At 40.6% G+C, this 23,190-nt stretch overlaps 1 protein-coding gene across 1 annotated transcript in view; it reads left to right on the top strand.

The window, feature by feature from the left end:
• Positions 1-23,190, top strand: part of C2cd6 (C2 calcium dependent domain containing 6) — a 96,117-nt gene that overhangs the window by 7,287 nt on the left and 65,640 nt on the right. Inside the window, 5 exon segments of the mRNA XM_035438834.1 lie at positions 15,419-15,505; positions 16,574-16,625; positions 18,290-18,435; positions 21,391-21,516; positions 22,592-22,636. Coding sequence (XP_035294725.1) covers positions 15,419-15,505; positions 16,574-16,625; positions 18,290-18,435; positions 21,391-21,516; positions 22,592-22,636 — 456 coding nt within the window.

Genomic DNA, 23,190 nt, shown 5'->3' with positions numbered 1-23,190 from the left:
TCAACCCAGACTACTGTACCCAGCAAAACTTTCAATCATTATAGATGGAGAAAACAAGATATTCCATGACAAAAACAGATTTAAACAATACATATCCACAAATCCAGCACTACAGAAGGTTCTGGAAGGAAAACTCCAACCCAAGGAACATAACTACATGCACAAGAACACAGGCAATAGATAATCTAATTTTGCCAAACACAAAAGAAGCAGAAGGGCAAAATCCACACACAATGACACCACCAATAATAAATCCAAAACAAACAAGAACCAACGAACAATGGACATTAATATCCCTAAATGTCAATGGTCTTAATTTACCCATAAAAAGATATAGGCTAACAGAATGGATACGAAGACAGAATCCATCCTTCTGCTGTTTACAAGAAACACACCTCAACTTCAAAGACAGGCGATACCTCAGAGTAAAAGGATGGGAAAAGATTTTCCAATCAAATGGCCTCAAGAAACAAGCCGGTGTAGCAATCCTAATATCTAACAAATTGGACTTTAAACTAAAATCAATCAAAAGAATTGAAGAAGGGCATTTCTTACTCATCACAGGAAAAGTCCATCAAGATAAATCTCAATCCTGAACATCTATGCTCCAAATACGAAGGCACCCACATTTGTGAAAGAAACATTACTAAAGCTCAAACCACACATAAAACCACACACACTTATAGTAGCAGACTTCAACACCCCCCTTACACCATTGGACAGAACCACTAGACAGAAACTTAACAAAGAAACAAAGGATCTGAAAGAAGTTATGACCCAACTGGGTTTAACAGATATCTATAGAACATTCCATCCAAACACAAAAGAATATACCTTCTTCTCAGCGCCACATGGAACCTTCTCAAAAATTGACCACATAGTTGGCAGCAAAGAAAACCTCCACAGTTACAAAAGTATTGAAATAACCCCCTGTATCTTATCAGACCACCATGCATTAAAGCTGGAATTCAACAGCAATATGAATTGCAGAAAACCTACATTTGCGTGGAAAATGAATAACTCCCAATTGCACCATTCCTGGGTTGAGGAAGAAATAAAAAAAGAAATTAAAGACTTCCTAGAATTTAATGAGAATGTGGACACAACATACCCGAACTTATGGGACACCCTGAAAGCAGTGCTAAGAGGGAAGTTCATAGCACTAAGTGCTCACATGAAGAAACTGGAGGAAAGTCACATTAGAGAATTGACAGGACAACTGAAAGCTTTAGAGCAAAAAGAAGCAAACACACCAAGGGGGAGTAGACGCCAAGAAATAATCAACCTGAGAGCCAAAATCAACAAAGTAGAAACTAGGAAAACAGTACAAAGAATCAATGAAACAAAGAGTTGGTTCTTTGAGAAGATCAACAAGATAGACAAACCTCTAGCCAAACTAATCAAAAGGCAGAGAGAGAGCATGCTAATTAACAAAATCAGAAATGAAAAGGGGGATATAACAACGGACACTGAGGAAATCCAGAGAATCTTTAGGTCATACTTTGAAAACCTGTATTCCACAAAATTGGAAAATCTAAAGGAAATGGACAGCTTTCTGGATAAATATCACTTACCAAAATTAAATCAAGATCAGATAAACAGTTTAAATCGACCTATAACCCCTAATGAGATAGAAGCAGTAATCAAAAGCCTCCCAACCAAAAAAAGCCCAGGGCCAGATGGCTTCACTGCAGAATTCTACCAGAAATTCAAAGAAGAGCTAATTCCAGTACTCCTCAAACTGTTCCGCACAATAGAAGCAGATGGGATATTGCCAAACTCTTTCTACGAGGCTACAATCACTTTGATACCCAAGCCACACAAAGATAAGACTAAGAAAGAGAACTACAGACCTATATCCCTCATGAACATTGATGCTAAAATACTCAATAAAATATTGGCTAATCGAATCCAAGAACATATCAGAAAAATCATCCACCACGATCAAGTAGGCTTCATCCCAGGAATGCAAGGATGGTTCAACATACGAAAAACCATTAATGTAATCCACCATATAAACAAACTGAAAAAGAAAAACCACATGATCATCTCACTAGATGCTGAAAAAGCCTTTGACAAAATCCAACATCCCTTCATGATAAAGATCTTGGAGAGAACAGGAATAACAGGAACATATCTAAACATGATAAACGCGATATACACCAAACCAATAGCCAACATCAAACTAAATGGAGAGAAACTCGAAGCTTTTCCTCTAAAATCAGGAACAAGACAAGGATGTCCACTCTCTCCATACCTCTTCAATATTGTACTTGAAGTTCTAGCTAGAGCAATAAGACAAGAACAGGAGATCAAAGGGATACAAATTGGAAAGGACGAAGTTAAACTTTCACTATTTGTAGATGACATGATAGTCTACATAAGTGACCCGAAAAACTCTACCAGGAAACGCATACAGCTGATAAACACCTTCAGCAAGGTAGCAGGATACAAAATTAACTCAAAAAAATCTGTAGCCCTACTGTATACAGATGATAAACTCAATGAGAAAGAAATCATGGAAACATCACCTTTCACAATATCCACAAGCAACATAAAATATCTTGGGGTAACACTAACCAAAAAAGTGAAAGACCTGTACAATAAGAACTTTGAGACTTTAAAGAAAGAAATTAAAGAAGATACCAGAAAGTGGAAAGATCTCCCATGCTCTTGGATAGGCAGAATTAACATAGTAAAAATGGCAATCCTACCAAAAGCAATCTACAGATTCAATGCAATCCCTATCAAAATCCCAACACAGTTTTTCACAGACATTGAAAGAACAATACTCAACTTTATATGGAAAAATAAAAAACCCAGGATAGCCAAAACAACTCTTTACAATAAAAGATCTTCTGGAGGCATCACCATCCCTGACTTCAAGCTCTACTATAGAGCCATAGTTCTGAAAACAGCTTGGTATTGGCACAAGAATAGACAGATAGACCAATGGAATCGCATTGAAGACCCAGATATTAATCCACTCACCTACGAACACCTTATTTTTGACAAAGGTGCTAAATCCATACAATGGAAAAAAGATAGCATCTTCAACAAATGGTGCTGGCACAATTGGATTCGGACATGCAGAAAATTGCAGATTGATCCATACCTGTCACCATGCACGAAACTTAAGTGCAAATGGATCAAAGATCTCTCCATAAATCCAGCCACACTGAATCTTCTAGAAGACAAAGTGGGAATAACCCTTGAACAAATTGGCACAGGAGAATGATTCCTGAACATCACGCCAGAAGCACAGACACTGAGGGCTGCAATCAATAAATGGGACCTCCTGAAACTGAGAAACTTCTATAAGGCAAAGGACACAGTCAGTAAGACAAAACGACCACCCACAGAATGGGAAAAGATCTTCACCAGCCCCACATCTGACAGAGAACTGATTTCCAAAATATACAAGGAGCTCAAGAAGCTAGCCACCAAAACACCATACAATGAAATTAAAAAGTGGGGTGTAGAACTAAACAGAGATTTCTCAACAGAGGAATCTGAAATGGCTGAAAGACACTTAAGAAAGTGCTCAAAATCCTTGGCCATCAGAGAAATGCAACTCAAAACAACTCTGAGATACCACCTCACACCTGTCAGAATGGCTAAAATCAAAAATACCAATGACAACCTATGCTGGAGAGGTTGCGGAGAAGAAGGAACACTCCTCCATTGCTGGTGGGAGTGTGAACTTGTAAGACCACTTTGGAAATCAGTATGGCGGTTGCTCAGAAAAATGGGAATCAATCTACCTCAAGATCCAGCCATTCCTCTCTTGGGTATATACCCAAATACTGCATGTCCATACAACAAGGACATATGTTCAACCATGTTCATAGCAGCATTGTTTGTAATAGCCAGAACCTGGAAGCAACCTAGATGCCCCTCAACTGAAGAATGGAAAGAGAAAATGTGGTACATTTATACAATGGAGTACTACTCAGCAGAAAAAAGCAATGGAATCTTGAAATTCGCAGGCAAATGGATGGAACTAGAAGAAACCATCCTGAGTGAGGTAACCCAATCACAAAAAGACAAACATGGTATGTACTCACTCATATATGATTTTTAGACATAGAGCAAAGGTTTACCAGCCTATAATCCTCTTCCCCAAAGAAACTAGAAATCATGAATGACTCTAAGGGATAAATGGACCCCAGGAATGGGAAGTGGCATAAACTCCGAGCTAATTGAGAGCATGAGGGTAGTGGAGTGGGTGCTGCCACAATAAGAGCACAAGAAGAAGAGGAGAGGAGAAGAAATGGAGGAGCAGATATATTGAGTTGGGGGAAGAATAGAGGAGAGAGAGCAGGATGAGAGATACCATATCAGAGGGAGCCACTATAGGTCCGAGAAGAGATCTGGAACTAGAAAGATCTCCAGAGACCTACAAGGATGACACGATCTGACAGTCCGGGCAGTGGAGGAGAGGATGGCCTAGAAGCCCCTCCCCTAGAATGAGAGTGATGACTACTCTCTATGCTATCCTAGAGTCCTCATCCAGTGGCTGATGGAAGCAGAGACAGACATACACAGAAATACACTGAGCTGAATTCTGGAACCTAGTTGAAGAGAGGGAGGAATGAAGAACGAAGGGGTCTGTACCAGGTTGGAGAAACCCACATAAACAGTTGGCCTGAAAAAGGGAAAGCATATCGACCCCAGACGCTCTTTGGGAGGCCAGTACAGGACTAATCCAGCCCCCTGATCATGGATGCCATCGGGGAGGCCCCTGCACTCCTGGGAGCCTCCGGAGGTGGACTGGCTTTTTGCCCTGGTGTATGTGGGGGACTTCGAGAGCCCATCCCACTTGAAGGGATGCACTCTGTCTCTGAACACATGGGGAGGGACCCAGGCCCAGCACAGGAAGATTTGGTGGACTTGGTGGAGCCCCGGTTGGGGCCCTACCCTGCCTGGGGAGTGGTGGGTGGATGGGGTGGGGGGTAGGTTGGAGGTGGGGGAGAAGGAATGGGGGTAAGGGGAGGGAGAGGGAGAGAGAGAGGGGAATTACATGTGAAACAAGCCTGTTCCCTAACTTGAATTAATAATAATAAAAAGAGAGAAAAAAAAACTGTCAAAACTAAATTGAAAGAATTCTGTAAATTTGGAGGTTACAAAAGGAACATGCAAAAATCATTAGTGTTTCTTTACACTTATAGAAAAGTGACTTGGAAAAGTAATCAAAAAAACATCTCCATTTGTAATAGATATTATAACAAAGCAATTAGGAATGAATTTAACCAAAGAGGCAAAATATCTCTACAATAAATATTATGAAACATTGATGAGAGAATTGAAGAGAATACAAATAAATGTAAGGAATTAATATTGTTAAAATGTCCACAATTCTAACAGTGAGCTGCAGACTTTTTATCTTGCCAACAGAACACAGGCATACTGCCAAAAGTTAACTTTGTAAGGTGTACTCTGGGAATACATTTTCCCTTGCATCCCATTCTCTCTAAACCATCACAGTCCATGAGGTACCAGTCTCTGGTTTATCCTTCCTGTATTACTGATGTTTAGCCTTGTGTTGGCTTCTATGTTACTCTTTAATAATGAAGCAGTAAAGTGAAGCAAGTCTTATTGCTTATTCTTATAAGCAATTTAGTAACATTTTACCAGCACAGAGTGTCTTCATAGAGGTTAATAATTTTTCAAGCTGTATCTTGTTAGTGGATCATTGTGAGTTAATTTTCAGACACACAATGGATCCTATAAATATGTGGATTTCCTCTTATTGCCTAAAATTTTCTTGAAGAGGATAATTTTATTTTTAAATTCTTCTCATATATATTACATCCCAACCACAGTTTCCCCTCACTCCCCTTCCTCTTCCCCCAGATTCACCCTGCTCTGTCTCCCCTCAGAAAAGAGCAGGCTTCCCAGGGACATTAATCAAATAATATGTTGCAGTAATTCCAGGTACATACTATCGTATGAAGGTTGGACAAGGCAACCCAGTAGGAGGAAAAGGTTCCCACCAGTAGGCAAAAGAGTCAGCAACAGCCCATGCCCCTACTGTTAGGAGTCCCACAAGAACACCAAGCTACTCAGCCATAACATATATGCAGAGGACCTAGGTCAGACCTCTACAGGCTCTCTGATCTCTGCGAGGCCCCATGCGTCCAGGTCACGTGTTCTTGTGGCATCTATCCCTGTCCCCTCTGGTTCCTCTGATCCTTCCGCTTTAGCCTCCTCTGCAGAACTCCGCAAGCTCCACCTAATGCTTGGCAATGGGACTCTGCCTCTGCTCCCGTTAGTTGCTGGATGAAATCGCTCTAGTCTCTTTCATGAGGGATGATTCTGCTAGGCTCTGGTCCCAGAACACTCTGTAGGCAGGACACACTGTACGTTGGAGGTTTTGTATCTGGGTTGGTGCCCCGGTCCCCTCCGTGTCTCCCATTACTAGGACTCTTTTTGCTAGGGTCACTCTTGTAGATTCCATTGCACTAGGTTTCCTCCTCGCCCAGGAAATGCCCAGTCGTTTCTCCCAGTATCCCGGCCCCGCCCCCCCACCCCGCCACTTTATCACTCCTGTTCTCAACCTTACCCCTCACCCCCGTCTTCAAAATCTATTACCCCTTCCCAAGGAGATCCTTGTGCCCCCCTTGAGCTCTCCCTTTGTTACTTATCCTCTCTGGGTCTGTGGACCATGGCATGATTGCCTTTTACTTTACAACTAATATCCTCTTATAAATAAATAAATACATACCATATCTGTCTTTCTGGTTACCATTTAATATGTGTTCTTTCCCAGTGTTTTTGGGGTTTTTTCTTCAGTGATTTCCTTTTTTACTTCTCTTCCAGTTTGAAGACACTGCTTTAACCCTCTACTTATTTCTCTGTCTCATTTTCATTCTCTCCACTTGATTCCTGTCTCTTTCATTGCCTTTATTAAATGTCATTTGAATTCATGCTATCTTGGGCACTTTGAAATTCTATTCATTTTTTGAGATGGGTTTATATTTCTCTTTTTTGTTCTTCTCACATACATTACATCCCAAATACAATTTCCCTTCCCTCTTTCCACTCCTTCTTCTGTTCCTCCCCACCTCCCCTCTACCCTAGAGTCACTCGTCTTCCTATCCCTTTAAAGAGAGAGCAGGACTCCCAGGGGCATCCACTGAACATGCATACCAAGTTTCAATAAGACTAGGCACAAACCTTCTCATCAAGGCTGGGCAGGGCTAGAAAAGGGTCCCGAAAGCAGGCAAAAGAGTCAGAGACACTCCCTACTCCCACTGCCTGGAGTCCCACAAGAACGCCTAGCTACACAACCGCAATGGATATGCAGAGGCCCTATCTCAGAGCCACACAGGGTTTGTGATTGTTGCTTCAGTCTCTGAGATCCCCCACGAGCCCCGCTTAGTTGATTCTGGGAACTGTGTTCTCATGGTGTGCTTGATCCCTCTGGCTCCTACAATACTTCCTCCCCCTCTTCTGTGGGGTTCCCCTAGCTCTGCCTAGTGTTTTGTTGTGGGTCTCTGCATCTGCTCTCGTCTGTTGCTGAATGTCTTCTCTGATGACAATTGGGCTAGGCACCTATTCATGAGTATAGCAGAACGTCATTAATAATCATGTTATTTAATTTTTCCCAAGTCATGTCTGGGCTGTCCAGCCTCTGGTTCTTAGCCATCCAGGTAGTGTCAGGCATGAGCTCCCTCTTATGGCATGGGCCTCACATTGAATCAGTCACTGGTTGGCCACTCCCACAGGTTTTGTGCCATCATTACCCCAGCACACCTTGCAGGCAAGTTGTAGGTTGAAGATTATTTCATGGCTGGGTTGGTATCCCAGTCCCACTGCTGGAAGCCTTGCCTGGTTATAGAAGATGGCCAGTCCAGGATCCATGTTCCCCATTACTAGGAGTCTTTGCTAGGGTCACTCTGGAAGATTCCAGGGAGTTTCCACTGCACTAGGTTTATACACACACACACACACACACACACACACACACACACACACACACACACACCAAACACCCCCTAATTCCAGTCATCTCTCCCTCCCTCCATACTCCCGTCTCCAACCTGATCCCTCCTGTTTCTATCCTCACTAACCCTCAGTCCAGGCAGAAATAAGAAAGAAATTAAAGACTTTCTAGAATTCAATGAAAATCAGTGCACAACTTGCCTAGACTTGTGGGACACAATGAAAACAGTGATAAAAGGAAAGTTCATAGCTTACATAAAGTGCTTACAAAAATAAGTTGGAAAGATCACACACTAGCAACTTAACAGCACACCTAAAAGCAATAAAACAAAAGAAACCAGCTCATTCCAAGGGACTAGACTGCAGAAAATAATCAAACTGAGGGCTGAAATCAATAAAATAGAAACAAAGAGAACAATACAAAGAATCAATGAAACAAATAGTTGGTTCTTTAAGAAAATCAACAAGATAGAAAAACTTTTATCCAAACTATCTAAAAGACCTGTGTCTGTAGAGAATATCCAAATTAGCAAAAATCAGAATTGAAAGTATGTAACAACAGATACTGAGGAAATCCAAGGAATCATTAGGTTATATTTTAAAAACTTATTCTCCACAAAATTGGAAAATCTAATAGAAATGGATAATTTTCTTAATAGATCACACTTACCAAAGTTAAATCAAAATTAGATAAACAATGTAAATACACCTAGAACCAGAACCCCTAAGGAAATAGAAGCAGTCATTAAAAATCCCCCCCGCCAAAAAAAGGTCCAGGGCCAGGAGTTTTAGTGCAGAATTCTACCAGACTTTCAAAGAAGAGCTAACACCAATACTCCTCAAATCATTCCAAAAATAGAAACAAAAGGAATATTGCCAATTCATTTTATGAGGCCACATTCACTCTGATATCCAAAGTCACACAAAGATTCAACAAAGAAAGAGAATTATAGACCAATTTCCCTTATGAATGTAGATGCAAAAATACTCAATAGGGCTGGAGAGATGGCTCAGCGGTTAAAAGCACTGACTGTTCTTCCAGAGGTCCTGAGTTCAATTTCCAGCAACCACATGGTGGCTCACAACCACCTTCATTTATTATGGTGCCCTCTGCTGGCGTGCAGGTAGAAGACTGTATACATAATAAATAAATAAAGTCTTTAAAAAATACTCAATAAAATACTTGCAAACCAAATCCAAGAACACAACAAAAAGATCATCCACCATGACCAAGGTGGCTTCATCCCAGAGATGCAGGGATGGTTCAACATATGAAAATCTGTCAATGTGATACGTCATATAAAAAAAAAAACTGAAAGAAAAAACCCCACATGATCATCTCATTGGATGCTGGAAAAGCCTTTGACAAAATCCCATACCCCTTCATGATAAAATCCTATACCCCTTGGAGAAATTAGAAATAAAAGGGACATACATAAACATAATAAAGACAATTTACAACACACCTATAGCCGACATCAAATTAAATGGAAACTCAAAGCAGTTCAACTAAAATTAGGAACAAGACAAGGCTGTCCACTCTCTCCATATCTATTCACTACAGCTCTTGAAGATCTAGCTGAAGCAATAAGACAACTAAGGATATCAAGAGGATACAGAGTGGAAAGAAGGAAGTTAAAGCATCACTATTTGCAGATATGATAGCACACATAAGGGACCCCAAAAAATTCTACCATGGAACTCTTACATCTGATAAACATCTTTAGTGAAGTGGCAGGATACAAGATTAACTAAAAAAATCATCTGATAGAGGGTGGATCTCCAAAATAGATAAAGAACTCAAGAAACTAGACATCAAAATACAAAATAATCCAATTAAAAAAATGGGGTGGAGAGCTAAACAGAGAATTCTCACCAGAAGAATCTCAAATGGCCAAAAGACATTTAAGGAATTGTTCAACATCCTTAATCATCTGGGAAATGCAAATAAAAAACACCTATCAGAATGGCTAAGATCAAAAATACTGAGGACAGCTTATGTTGTAGAGAATGTGGAATAAGGGGAACACTTCTCCATTGCTGGTGGTAGTGCCAACTTGTACAGCCACTTTGGAAATCAGTATGGCAGTTTCTCAGAAAATTAGGAGTCAATCTACCTCAAGACCCAGTGATACCACCACTCTTGGGCATATACCCAAAGGATGCTCAAACATACCACAAGGACATTTGCTCCACGATGTTCATAGCAGCATTATTTGTAATAGCCAGAAACTGGAAACCAGATGCCCCTCAACTGAAGAATGGATAAAGAAAATGTGGTACATTTATACAATGGAGTATTACTAAGCTGTAAAAAAAATGACACCATGAAATTTGCAGGCAAATGGATGGAACTAGAAAAACTATCCTGAGTGAGGCAACCCAGTCTCAGAAAGACAAACAGTGCTCACTCATAAGTGGATACTAGATATAAAGAAAAAAAAAAAAAACGATAACCAGGCTACAATCCACAGCTTCAGAGAAGCTAGGTAATAAGGACCCTAAGAGGGACACATGGATTGTCCTGGAAAGAGGAATTAAATGAGATCTCCTGGGTGAACTGGGGGTGGGAGGATGGTAAATGGGAAGGGATAGGGGATGAGAACATGAGGGAATAGGATGATCAAGTTGGGAGAGGGACAGAGTGGGAGAGCAAGGAAAGAGATATGTTGACAGAGAGAGTACCATTATGGGATTAGAGAGAAACCTGGTGCTAGGGAAACTCCTAGGAATCCACAAGGATGACCCCAGCTAAGACTCCTAGCAATAGTGGAGAGGGTTCCTGGACTGGCCTTCCCCTGTAATCAGACTGGTGAATATCCCAACTGTCACCATAGAGCCTTCATCCAGTAGTTAATGGAACCAGATGCAGAGATCCACAACCAAGCACCAGGCCAAGCTTAGGGAATCCAGTTGAAGAGAGGGAGAAGGGAATATATGAGCAAGGGAGGTCAAGATCATGATGGAGAAATCTACAGAAACAGCTGAACCAAGCTCGTGTAAACTCATGAACTCTGGGCCCACAGTCATGGAGCCTCCATGGGACCGAACTAGGCCCTCTGGATGTGGGAGATGGTTGTGTAGCTGGGTCTATCTGAGAGATCCCTAACTGAAGGACTAGTATCTATCCCTGGTGCACAAGCTAGCTTGTTGGAGCCTATTCCTTGTGGTGGGATGCTATGCTCAGCCTTAATACAGGTGGGGAGGGGCTTAGTCCTGCCTCAACTGAATGGGCCAGGCTTTGTTGAACCCGCATGGGAGCCCTTGCCATGTGGGAGGACTGGATGGAGGTGGGAAGAGGGGAGATGCAGGGGGCAGGAGGAGGAGTGAGAGGGGGAACTGTGGTTGGAATGCAAAATGAAATTAAAAATAAACTTAATATAAAAATCAGTAGCCCCCCTAAATTCAAATGATAAATGGACTGAGAAAGAAATCGAAAAAAGAACACCATTCATAACAGCCACAAATAATATAAAATATCTTGGGGTGACACTAAGGAAGAAAATAAAAGACTTGTATGACAAAAACTTCAAGTCTTTGAAGAAGGAAATTCAAGGAGATATCAGAAGATGGAAAGATCTCCCATACTTTATTTATTTATTTTTTACCAAAAGCAATCCCCTCAAAATTCCAACACAATTTTTACAGACCTTGAAAGGATAATACTCAACTTCATAACTTTATATGGAAACCCAAAAACCCAAGATAGCTAAACAATCCTGTACAAGAAAAGAACTTCCAGAGGTATCACTATCCTTGATTTCAAGCTCTACTACAGAGCTATAGTAATAAAAACTGCATGGGATTGGCATAAAAACAGACAGGTTGATCAATGGAATCAAAGACTCAGATATAGATCCACACACCTATTGACACTTGATTTTTGAAAAGGAAGCCAAAAAGACACGATAGAAAAAAGAAAGCAACTTCAACAAATGGTGATGGTCTAACTGGATGACAGCATGTAGAAAAATGCAAATAGGATCCGTACCTGTCATCCTGCATAAAACTCAAGTCCAAGTGGAGGATCAAAGCCATCAACATAAAACCAGATACACTGAACCTAATGGAAGAGAAAGCACGGACTAGTCTTGAGCACACTGGCACAGGAAACAACTTCCTGAAACACACACACACACACACACACACACACACACACACACACACACACATTTTGAATTGATCAACACTCATTTCACTTTTTCCTTTCGTATCATTGTGGAATTTACTATTGTAAATTCACCCCACTGAGTCCATTAGTGTTGCTCCTATCTACATGTGTCCAGGTCTGACCATTTGGAATTGGACAATCTTTATGGGACATCCTCCCTGGAAAATAATGGACTCTCCCTCTCTCTGCAGCCATTGACTGCCTGTAGCTCTTCATCTAGAGGAGGACCCAGTGGAATTTCCCCATTCACATCAGCGTATCAACTGGTGTTATCATTATGCCAGTCTTTTTTCAGGCAATCATATTGTTAAGATTTCATGTCCCGTAGACATGTCAATTTCTGTGACGTGTCTACGGGACAATATTTCATGGGATGTGTTGCAACAATCTGTGTGGCTTGGGTCCTGGAACCCTGGAAATCTGACTAGGGGCAGTGAAAGAAACGCAGAGCTGACAGACACACATAAAGAAAAGCTGGGACCGGGTGGGCTATTGAAGCTCTGATGGAGCTGCAGCCATTACCTGACAGCCCAGAACCACCATGTATTTATTACATATAGCCCAGTAGAGTGGAGTTAGTTAGTTATTCTTGGTAGGAGGTCTCTGTAGGTGCACAGTCTCAGGCCATAGTTGCTAATTTTTACACACCGCCAACATACACACTCATACCAGAGGAAGGCTTTGCCCCTCAGCCTGACCCAGGGTAAGGCTTTGCTGAATTCCCATGGGTCCAAGGTGTTAGTCCTCAACAAGGCTGTGCCCATGTCAGCAATTACAGATTCACTCAGGACTTCTGCTTCTGCTCTTTATTCACTTACTCAAGGCTTCCTCAGCTGCCCACAAGTTGTGCTGGTCCTCTGACTCTTACCTGTAATGATAAATCTTTCCTCCAAGCTGCCCGAGCTGCACCGCCACATGGGCACCCAAAATAACACACAGAGATTAATATTAGGTACAATGCTGCTGGCCAATGACTAGAATTTCTCATATGCTAGCTCTGTCTTAAGTATCAACCATAATCATTAATCTATATACTTTATAAAGACTTATCTTATTGAGGATGCTGGCCTTAGCATCCTATCTTCCCGGAATTACATGGCAACTCCACAGAGAAGAGAGGAGGAGGAAGAGAGCGATTTCCTGCTTGTCCTGCTTATATTCTGAGGCTGCCTGCTATGTTACTTCCTGCCTGGATCATAAGACTTCTCTTTACTACATTTCCCAGACTCCTCTTTGACTCCTAGTCCTGCCTAACTTGCTTCCCTATGGGCCAACAGTACTTTATTTATCAACCAGTAAGATAAACATACACAGAGGCACTTCCCCCATCACTTACCAATTTTCTTCTCCTTCAATGATTGTCCCTTGGATGTGTGGTGGCATTGCAGATGTATCAGTTGGGTTTGGGCACCCTATTTTGTGGATCTCTGTAATAGTCTCCATCTATTGCAAAGAGAAACTTCTTTGTTGGGTAAGAGGTACATTTATCTGTGGATATAAGAATAAATATTTAGAAGATAATTAGAAATTATATTAGTTTAGGAAAATGGCAGTTGTAGATTCTCCTTTAGTGTCTGTGACTTCTCTAGTCATGGGTAGTTGGCCAGGCTTTCAATGATAGGCATGAATTCCCTCCCAATGAGTCAGCCTCAGGTTCAGTTAGAAAGCTATTGGCTACCAGCAAGATTAAAGTGTCAGTCTATGGAGCCTCTGGTAGTGGATCAGTATTTATCCCTAGAGTACGAATGGACATTGGGAGCCCATTCCACATAGAGGGATACTCTCTCAGCCTAGACACATGGGGGGGGGGCGACCTAGGCCCTATTCCAAATGATGTGACAGACTTTTAAAATCCCCCATGGAAGGCCTCACTCTCCCATGGGGAGCAGAAAAGGGATGGGATGGGGGTCAGTGGGGGGCAGGAGGGGAGGGAAAGGGAACTGGGATTGACATGTAAGACAAGATTGTTTCTAATTTAAATTTTAAAAAATGAAAGAAAAATAGAATTGTCACTATTGTTCCATTGGGGCTATCTTTCTGGGCTGGTGATTATTGTGGTTCTTAGGCTTTAGAGCTAGGTAGAACTGGTGATTGCTTTTCTCCCTTAGCGGCTTCCACAACACCGTCACATACCATGAAAGCAAGACCTCACGGCAGAGGCTTCCAAATGGAGAATGACCGTCAATAAAAAAGATCTCTCCCAGTTTTCTTCCTATGACAGGTGTTAATGATGTTGGTCTGATTTTTCTTATCCTGGTGACCTTATACAGGGTTCAAGCATGCTCGCATTTAAAGCATATTGACGTGCAGTTTAGGCGAATGAGCTTCTAAGTGATGGGAGGTGAAGGATGACGTGAATGTGATGGGGGCTCTTCTTTGTTGTCCTGTTATCCTTAATTCCTGCCATAACATCTTTCTTTCTTCTTACTGCCACACATTCAGGGGACCCCCTTGTTCTCTGTCTTCTTCACTGAGAAGCAGTATTCCTCTAAGGCAGCTGTACCTGGTCCTTCTCCAGATCTCTTCTCTCACCCAGTGCTGTACAACCTGCAGTCATAACTTCTGTGGTGTTGGCTTTCTCCTTGATTTTGTCTCTTTTATTGTCCCTACTCCTCTCTACAGTCACTTGTGGATTTTCTTGTCTCTGTTCCCATAGGTTTATATCAGAATTTTTACTTTATCTCCCTCTTTATAGGAAATCTGGATATTGCGAGGCCCTTCTCTGATGTGTCCTGTGTTTCATCTGTGTTTGTCATCTTGATATAATTATATTTGAATAGATGTTCTGAGCCAGACGGTGGTGGCGCACACCTTTAATCCCAGCACTTGGGAGGCAGAGGCAGGCGGATCTCTGTGAGTTCGAGACCAGCCTGGTCTACAAGAGCTTGTTCCAGGCCAGGCTCCAAAGCCACAGAGAAACCCTGTCTCGAACCCCCCCCCCCAAAAAAAAGAAGTTCTTGTCCAGGTGATTGCCATACTGGATACAAATATTTCAATATATCCTGCTCTGTCTTCAATCCATTAACAAACCGAATGCCTATTGTTCATATGCATATGTGCTTTTCTCCTCCTTTCTGAGTGCCTTGATCATTCCATATTTAATTATGTACATTTATATTTCTTTGTTTGCCTATTGATACACTTATTGAGATAGGAACAGGTTTCTTATTCAAAGTTACTTATACACTGCCCAGAGCACCAAATACTTACTAGACACCCAGAAAATATTGAGTTGGAATGCTATTTTATTTAGTTATGTTCTACTTTTTCTTCTAAAGTGTTAAATTATTTTAATTACAGATGCTAAGAAAAACTCTTAAAGGGTCTCAGAGTGAAGAAATGATAGTAGCACAGGAAACACCGAATTTGATACCATTTGGAGAAGTGGTATGTATGAGTAACCTTCAATAAGCCTATACAAATTATTTCTAATTTGCTAAGAATTAGAAATAATTTATTATTTCTAATATTCATTTATTTATATGAATCATAAAGCCATTATTATGGAAACCATTCTAATTCACAGAAACAATGTTTTCTATAATAAACATTCCTGATCGCTTGACATAGTTGTAAGATGTTGCTTTGGGGTCCCACCTAAGATTTAATGTTGAATGCCTTTCTGAAAGAGGAGCCTGTGAACCAGGATTTTGGTTGAGATCATCAAGTGATTATACGTTTTTCCAAACTGACCCATGGTTTGGAAATTGACCCCTTCATCACTCCTTCATGCTCCTCGACAAACCTCAGAAGTAATAGTTCCCATGTGGCCACATTGTTTGGCCTGGTGAGATGGCTCAGTGAATAAAGACACTTGCCACTGCTAAGCCTGAGGATCTGCGTTTGAACCAGGACCCGAATGATGGAAGGAGGGAACCAGCTCCTGCAAGCTGCCCTCTGACCACCACACACATGCTGTTATGCACATGTCTACACGCGCGCGCGCCTGCACACACATATATAGGATGGTGAAAGGGAGAGAAAGGAGAGAAGAGAGAGAGTGAATGTAATAAAAAAATTAAAAAGAAACAGTATTTTAAAAAGCTTTTTCTATTTGTGTGTGTGTGTGTGTGTGTGTGTGTGTGTGTGTGTGTGTGTGTGTTTGTGCACGCGCACGTGCGCGCATGTCAGTACCTACCTGTATGTATGTGCATCATGTGTGTGTCTGGTACCCATGGAGGCCAGAAGATGACATCACATTCCTCAGAACTGATGTGGGTGCTGGGAACTGAACTTGAGTCCTCTGCAGAGTACCATACACTCTTAATCACTGTGCCATCTTCCCAGCCCCAAGAAACCATACTTCTAGTAAGAACAAACAACAGAGTACTTCTAACGTGAAAAACCCAGCATAACTGTGTTTTAAAAATTTAAAAATACAGTTCAATGTAAAGTGTAAGAAAGTTAACTTAAAAAATATGTTCGCCTTTTGTGTTTTTGTTTTGGTTGTTGTAGGTCGGCTGCCTGGCTGTTCACATAAAGAGTTGTAGACAGTTTTCTCACAGGTGTATCCTTTTGGTTGTAGACCACAGTATCAGCATACCTTGCTGCTTTGGTTACTTATGTTCTGAGTCACTAACCATTGGAAAATAGAGCAGCTTGAAACACTAACCATTTGATCACCAAACACTCTGTCCACCCAAGTGGTGGAACTTCTGCTTGTCAGTGTTAGCTTCACCACAGTTTGTCAGTTCAAAGGACCTGGGGTGTCCGGCCCTTCATTGTGGATGCCCGCAAGGGTGGGATGGTTAGAATGCTTGTTGTGCTCGTGGATCACTCATCCTCCTGCACTCATTTTCCATTCACAAAATATACACATTTAAAATAAGACCTCGATTACCGTAGCTTTTCATGTTCCCTTGAATCTTACTCTCTGATGAATGTGTCTGTCACCCATCCTAATGCCATTTTCAGTTGTATTCTTTGGATTTATGTTAAAATGATCATAAATACCTGATCAGATTCAAGGACAGTGAAAATAAATTGTACTTTTTAATGTAGAAGTAAAAAAAAATAATAATAATTTGGCCATCTGTGATTTACCTCAATCTCCATGGAAGCTAAAGGAAAATGTGATATCCATAGATATAATGCTAATTTAGTTATAAGCAATAAGGCTACTTAAACATTTTAAAAAAGAATTTATTTAAATTTGTGCCCTGTTTTTGATTCTTTGAGACTGTGTCTTTCCATGTATCCCAGGCTAGCCTAAAACTCTCCATCCTCTAGTCCAGGCCTCCCATGTGTTATTATCCCTCTATTCTTATTTTTAAACCACTCTCATTATGGTATTTCTTTTTATTTTTTGCATAAAGGGAGTTTTTCAAAAATTATTTATATTTGAGATACTTAAATCTTGAAAACATTTTTTTTTTAGTTCACAAAGTACTGTGAAAGCGAAATAGTACAGTGAAAATGAAGACTATAGTAATGAGAATTAGAGTAGAACACTTTGGATTCGTTATTCTTAGTTTATATGCTTATCCGTTCCCAATGCTATGGCTGGCCCTTGGGGTCCTATTCCTCATACTGGATTGTCTGGCCCAGCCTTAATACATGGGGAAGTGCTTAGACCTACTGCAACTTGATACGCCATGCTTTGTTGACACCCATGGGAGGCCTGTCCTTTTCTGAGCAGAAACGGAGGAGGAGTGGATTGGTGTGTGTGTGTGTTTGTGTGTGTGTGTGTGTGTGTGTGTGTGAGAGAGAGAGAGAGAGAGAGAGAGAGAGAGAGAGAGAGAGAGAGACAGACAGACAGACAGACGACAGACAGAGAAGAGAGAGAGAGGAGAGGAGGGAGGGAAGCTGCAATCAGTATTAAAAGTAATTAATTAATTTTAAAACGTGGACAGTAATGTCAATTGTATATTATATATACTTAGTTACCTTAAAATTAATGTGTAGAAACTTTGCAAAGGAATTCTGGTGAGAATGTGAGAATAAAGATATGATAGGCAGGAGAAGAAAAAACACTCCTATTGACATTGTGCCCAACAATGAGAAGCAACAATGTTATTTTAAAGGTTTTCCTGTTGTTTAATATACTTTAAGATTAATTTCTATATGTACTTGATTGATTTTTATATTTTGGCCTGGATTGTTTAGTAGATTTTACAATGTGTTATTTGATCATTGACAACAAAACTTGTTTCCTGAATATTTTATTTTCAGTCATTGTACAACAACATGTTAATCTGTTCATTCGTATCTCTATAAACCACGTGGTGAAATACACAAAACTTCGGAACTTGAAATCTATTAACAATGAAAGGAACCTTGTACTTAGGTTTGATGAAGTGAAGTATTTTTCTGTACAGGTAATGGTAAAATTCTCTTTTGATACAATGATGTGTCTTTATAGTTTCAAATATTCTAACAGCTAACATCTTTGGGCGGGGGGAGGTAAACAAGAACCAAAAGCAATGATTTTTCATTTGAGATTCTGCAGTTCTTTACTTCTCCGAAGTGGCCTGTGACATTTTCCTGAGAGAGAGAGAGAGACAGAGACAGAGACAGAGACAGAGACAGGGGGCGGGCGGGGGGGGGATGAAGCGCTATGAAGCGCCTGCCCTGGACACTTCCTCCCTGGCATGCTGCTGTGTGATGCTCTAAGCTTTTACTGTGAGGAGGGGTTTCTTCCCTTGTTCCTCCTCTCCCATCTGCAGTGCAGTCTGCAGTATTCTTCCTCCCTTCCTTGTTTCTTTTTCCCATTCCTTTCTCTCCTCTAATATGTTCTCCTCATAAAGACTCCTCTTACTGTAGTCACATAGATGGCGCAGTCTTTGTAACAACCCAAAATACCTCTCTCCCTCCCTCCCCCTTTCGCTCTCTGTTCCACAGACAGACTCTCTCTCTCTCTCTCTCTCTCTCTCTCTCACACACACACACACACACACACACACACACACTTATTATCTTTACAAATGAAGAAAGTTAGGTACTATGGAATTAAAGGATTCGTTGGGGGCCATGGGGCTGGGACGTGATGGAGTTGGGCCTGTATACACTCCAGCTTGAAATCAGATTCCATTAAACTGTCTCTCAATCGGAACTTCTGCTTCTGTTTACAGTTAAGCTTCTTAAAAAGCTTACATATATCTCAAAGCTTCCTTTAAAATAGTGACCTATTGTTCAGTGGTCTAGAGTACTTGCTGCTCTTGAAGAGGGCCTGAGCCTCGGTTCCCAGCACCCACGACAGGCTGTAACTCCAATCTTAGGGTATCTGACGTCCCCTTCTGGCTCCTTTGAGTACCTGCACGCATACAGTGTGCATGTATACACACACTCAAGCACATGCACATACACATAAAACAATCAAGTCTTTAAAATTAGTGGTGCTATTTTATAGAGTGGCAGGTTCATTACTTAGTCCAACCACTTTTTTAAAACTTACTATATCGAGTTTTACTGAAATCCTAAAACATCCCATCTGTGCCCCACGTCTTTGTAAACTTTATTTTAATTGTCGAGTAGGAAAGATAATTTTTAGAGCTGAATTCTTAAAAAGTAACGGCAGGGCTCAGTGAGTAAAGGCACTGTACCAAAACTTACGACTTGAATTTGGTTTCTGGGTCCTCCATGGTAGAAGGAGAGCCTGGTTCCTACAAGCTGCCCTCTGACCTCGCTACATGTGCGCTATGTATGGCACATGTGCTCCCCTCATATTCATGCACATACATACATACATACATACAGGAATAAATGAATGTAGAAAGAATAACAGACAGGCATAGTTTTAAATTAACTAGTTTATTTTATTAGAATATCAGTTATATAAAGTGATGGCTTTCCCTGGCATTTTCATACATGTGAAGAACATACTTTGGTCATACTAACCTCTCCATTATCCCTTCCCTTTTCCTACTTCTAAATCACGAATAACTCCCCTTTTACTTTTGTGTCCCCTTCCTTTTCCCCTCACTTCCAGTTATGAGAGATTACTGGTCTTTGTAAGCCTGGCATGTTGTGCTCAATGGGATGATCGTCAGTCCCATATTTTTTTTTCCTGGAAATGTCATTTTTTTCATTCTTGTATGACTGAATAAAACTTCACTGTGTGTGTATGCTCCTTTTTTGATACCCATTCAATCCATTTTGATGTGCCATAATCAGCATGGGTATGGAGGCTAGCTCTACTGTGTACTGACTTGGATTCTTTTATATTGGAAGTGATGTAACTGGATCAGAGGGTAGTACTGTTTCCAGATTTTTAAGGAACTCTTACCGCTCTCCATTCCCACCAGTAGTGCATAAGCCCTGCCCAGAATCCTCCCAAGCCTGTCTTTTTTTCCTCAGATGAGAGCTTTTCTGATTGGAGTGAGGCTGATTCTATCTATGTTGTTTTGATTTGCAGTCCCTAATGGCTAAAAATGTTAAGCATTTCTTCATGCTCTTATTGTTATTTGTACTTAGCATTTGAAATGTTACTATCCAGCTCATTTGCCCATTTGTTGATTAGGGGTTATGTATTCTTTCAGTGTTTAGTCTTCTGAGTCCTTTGCATATTCTGGATATTAATCACCTACCAGATGAGTAGCTGACAAAGAGAATTTGTTTTTCCCAGGCAGAAGCTTTTTTTAATTGATGCATTCCTGCTTGCCAGTTCTTGCTGTTGTCTCCTGAGCTGCTAGAAATCTGTTACTGCCTCTGTGTGTGTTTTGACATGCTTTTCTCTCAGCCTTTTTTCCTTTGGAGGGTGGGAAGTTGAGACAGGGTTTCTCTGTGGCTTTGGAGGCTGTCCTGGAACTAGCTCTTGTGGACCAGGCTGATCTGGAGAGAGAGATCCTCCTGCCTCTGCCTCCCGAGTCCTGGGATTAAAGGCGTATACCACCACTGCCTGGCGCCTCTCTCTCTGCCTTGTAAAGTCTCAGGTCTTACACTAATCTCTTCCATCGGATTTGGATTTGGTTTTATCCAAGGCAAGAGAGGGGGATCTAGATTATTCTTCTGCATATGGGTATTTGGTTTTTTTCTAGCACTGTTGGTCAACTGTCTTTTCTCCTATGTATATTTTTCGCACCAAGTGTTGAGGGCACCGCTTTAGGTATAGTTAAAAAGAATAGATGATTCAAAAGTCATAGTATTAAGCATAAACAGGTCCTGATTAGAATATGTGGAATGATGAACTTGAAAAATCACAAAGCTAACATGTAAAGACTAATAATTAGTGATGCCCATGGTATAGTATACCTTGTGGATGTATGTATTTGGAGATTATGTCTGAAATTCAGACTAGAAATTTAATATTTCTTTTCATGCATTGTGACGTTGAGGTTCCCAGACGTCAAGATGATGAGCGGAATAATATTTTCTTGGAACTAATGCAAGATGGAGGAGATACAGGAAAACCCGCCCTTTCCTTAGGCAGTGTTGAATCACATCTTTATGAAGTAATACAGGTATGTATAAAAATGCCCAGTTTTTTTTCCAGCTACAAGGCGACCCATACCTTAATCCTAGTACTTGACAGTTCCAAGGTACTTGAAATCACCTCAGCCACATGGTGATTTCAAGACCAACCTGGGCTACATGAGACCTAGTCTCAAACAAACAAACAAACAAACAAACAAACAAACACCCCAAAACAAAACAAAAAAAAAACAAAGTAAAAAGAAACCATTTTTTTTCTTTTTTAAATCTTGGCACCACACTGTCCAGTTGGTATTTGTTATATACCAGGTGGCCCCTGATATGTGACAGACTCACGTGCATTGTAAACAAAGCTCATTCTAAATATATGAAAAATATTAGAATTATCAGATAACACGAAGCTTAAAATAAGAAAACTTTGAATTTCTACACAAGATCATGTAATTTGGAGCAGCTGAGGTTAACAGAGGAGCCGGCATTACTTTCTGACCTTGTCTGGTGTATGGGCTTTGGAGTAGTGCCTTTGCTTCAGGGGTGCGTAAGAAGCATAGTGCAGGGTGGTGATAAGATAGAAAGAGAGTGCTTACCAATGTGCTCAGCATATAGTGTATACAGTTCCTAACCATTAAACAGGAGTTTAGGAACAAACAAAGTGTTCAGGAAAAAGAACAGACCACCAATGTTGGCTTGGGTGAGATAACTCAGGATAGCAGAGATAACCACAGATGGGGACCAAGGATGGCAAAGATTTCAGAACCTTTCCATGCCCTTGGGGTGTGAGGGGGTCTTCCACCTGTCCAGGAACTTGTCGTGGAGATTTGCATTTAACCCTCAGAACCAGAATGGGGTGGATTTCCAGAAAGGGAAGCATTCTGCCCTTGTAAATGCTAACATCTACATCTATTTCTGCCATTCACAACTGGATTTTTTTCTTCTACTGAACATTTCCTTATATTTGTATTTTAATTTAGTTAAAATTACATTCTACTTGTATTTTAGCTATTGAATTCATGTATATTTAAAAATGATTATCTGATTTTGTATTATAATATGCCTTAGATAACAATAGATACATACATGAATAATTCTACCTTTACTTTCTAGAAAGGCTGCTTTACTGAAGCATTACAGATGAAGCACAGAAACTCTGTAAGAGCTTTACAAACCTTCCTAAGATTTATGCATGTGTGATATTTTAACACTGTATAGAATTTACTCTGATAGAATTTACTCTGATAGTTTATAGCCTAAAGTTTTTAATTTTTTCATTACACTAACCATAGCTGTGTGAATTAGTAAAAATATGTGACATAGAAAATTATAGCATTTACTCATAAATTCTTCATTTTTAATATAAAAGTTGGTTATCATTTTCAGACTCAATTTAGCTTTTAAAATATTTTATAATAATTTTTCAAAATTACAATATAGTATCTCCCCCTTCCATTTCCTCCCCCTAATTCCTCTCATGCACCTCCCTTGTTCTTTCTCAAATTCACGGCTCTTTTCCTTTAATTGTTACATATATACATAAGTAAATATGTTTCAAGGCTTTGATCTTATTAGGAAATTGAGGAAGAGGGGATTAGCAATCACTGGAGGAGACAGCAAAATGTCTCTGGCTGCTTTCAGTGCACAGACCACACCCTTGCTGGAGAGTCTCTGAAGAGACATCATTAGTACCTAATGTTAGGAATGTTAGA

This window comes from Cricetulus griseus, chromosome 2 (genome assembly GCF_003668045.3).
Source record: "Cricetulus griseus strain 17A/GY chromosome 2, alternate assembly CriGri-PICRH-1.0, whole genome shotgun sequence".
Taxonomy (NCBI): Eukaryota; Metazoa; Chordata; class Mammalia; order Rodentia; family Cricetidae; genus Cricetulus; species Cricetulus griseus.
Note: the sequence above shows the minus strand (reverse complement) of the source record. Positions and strands in the feature narration are given on the sequence as shown.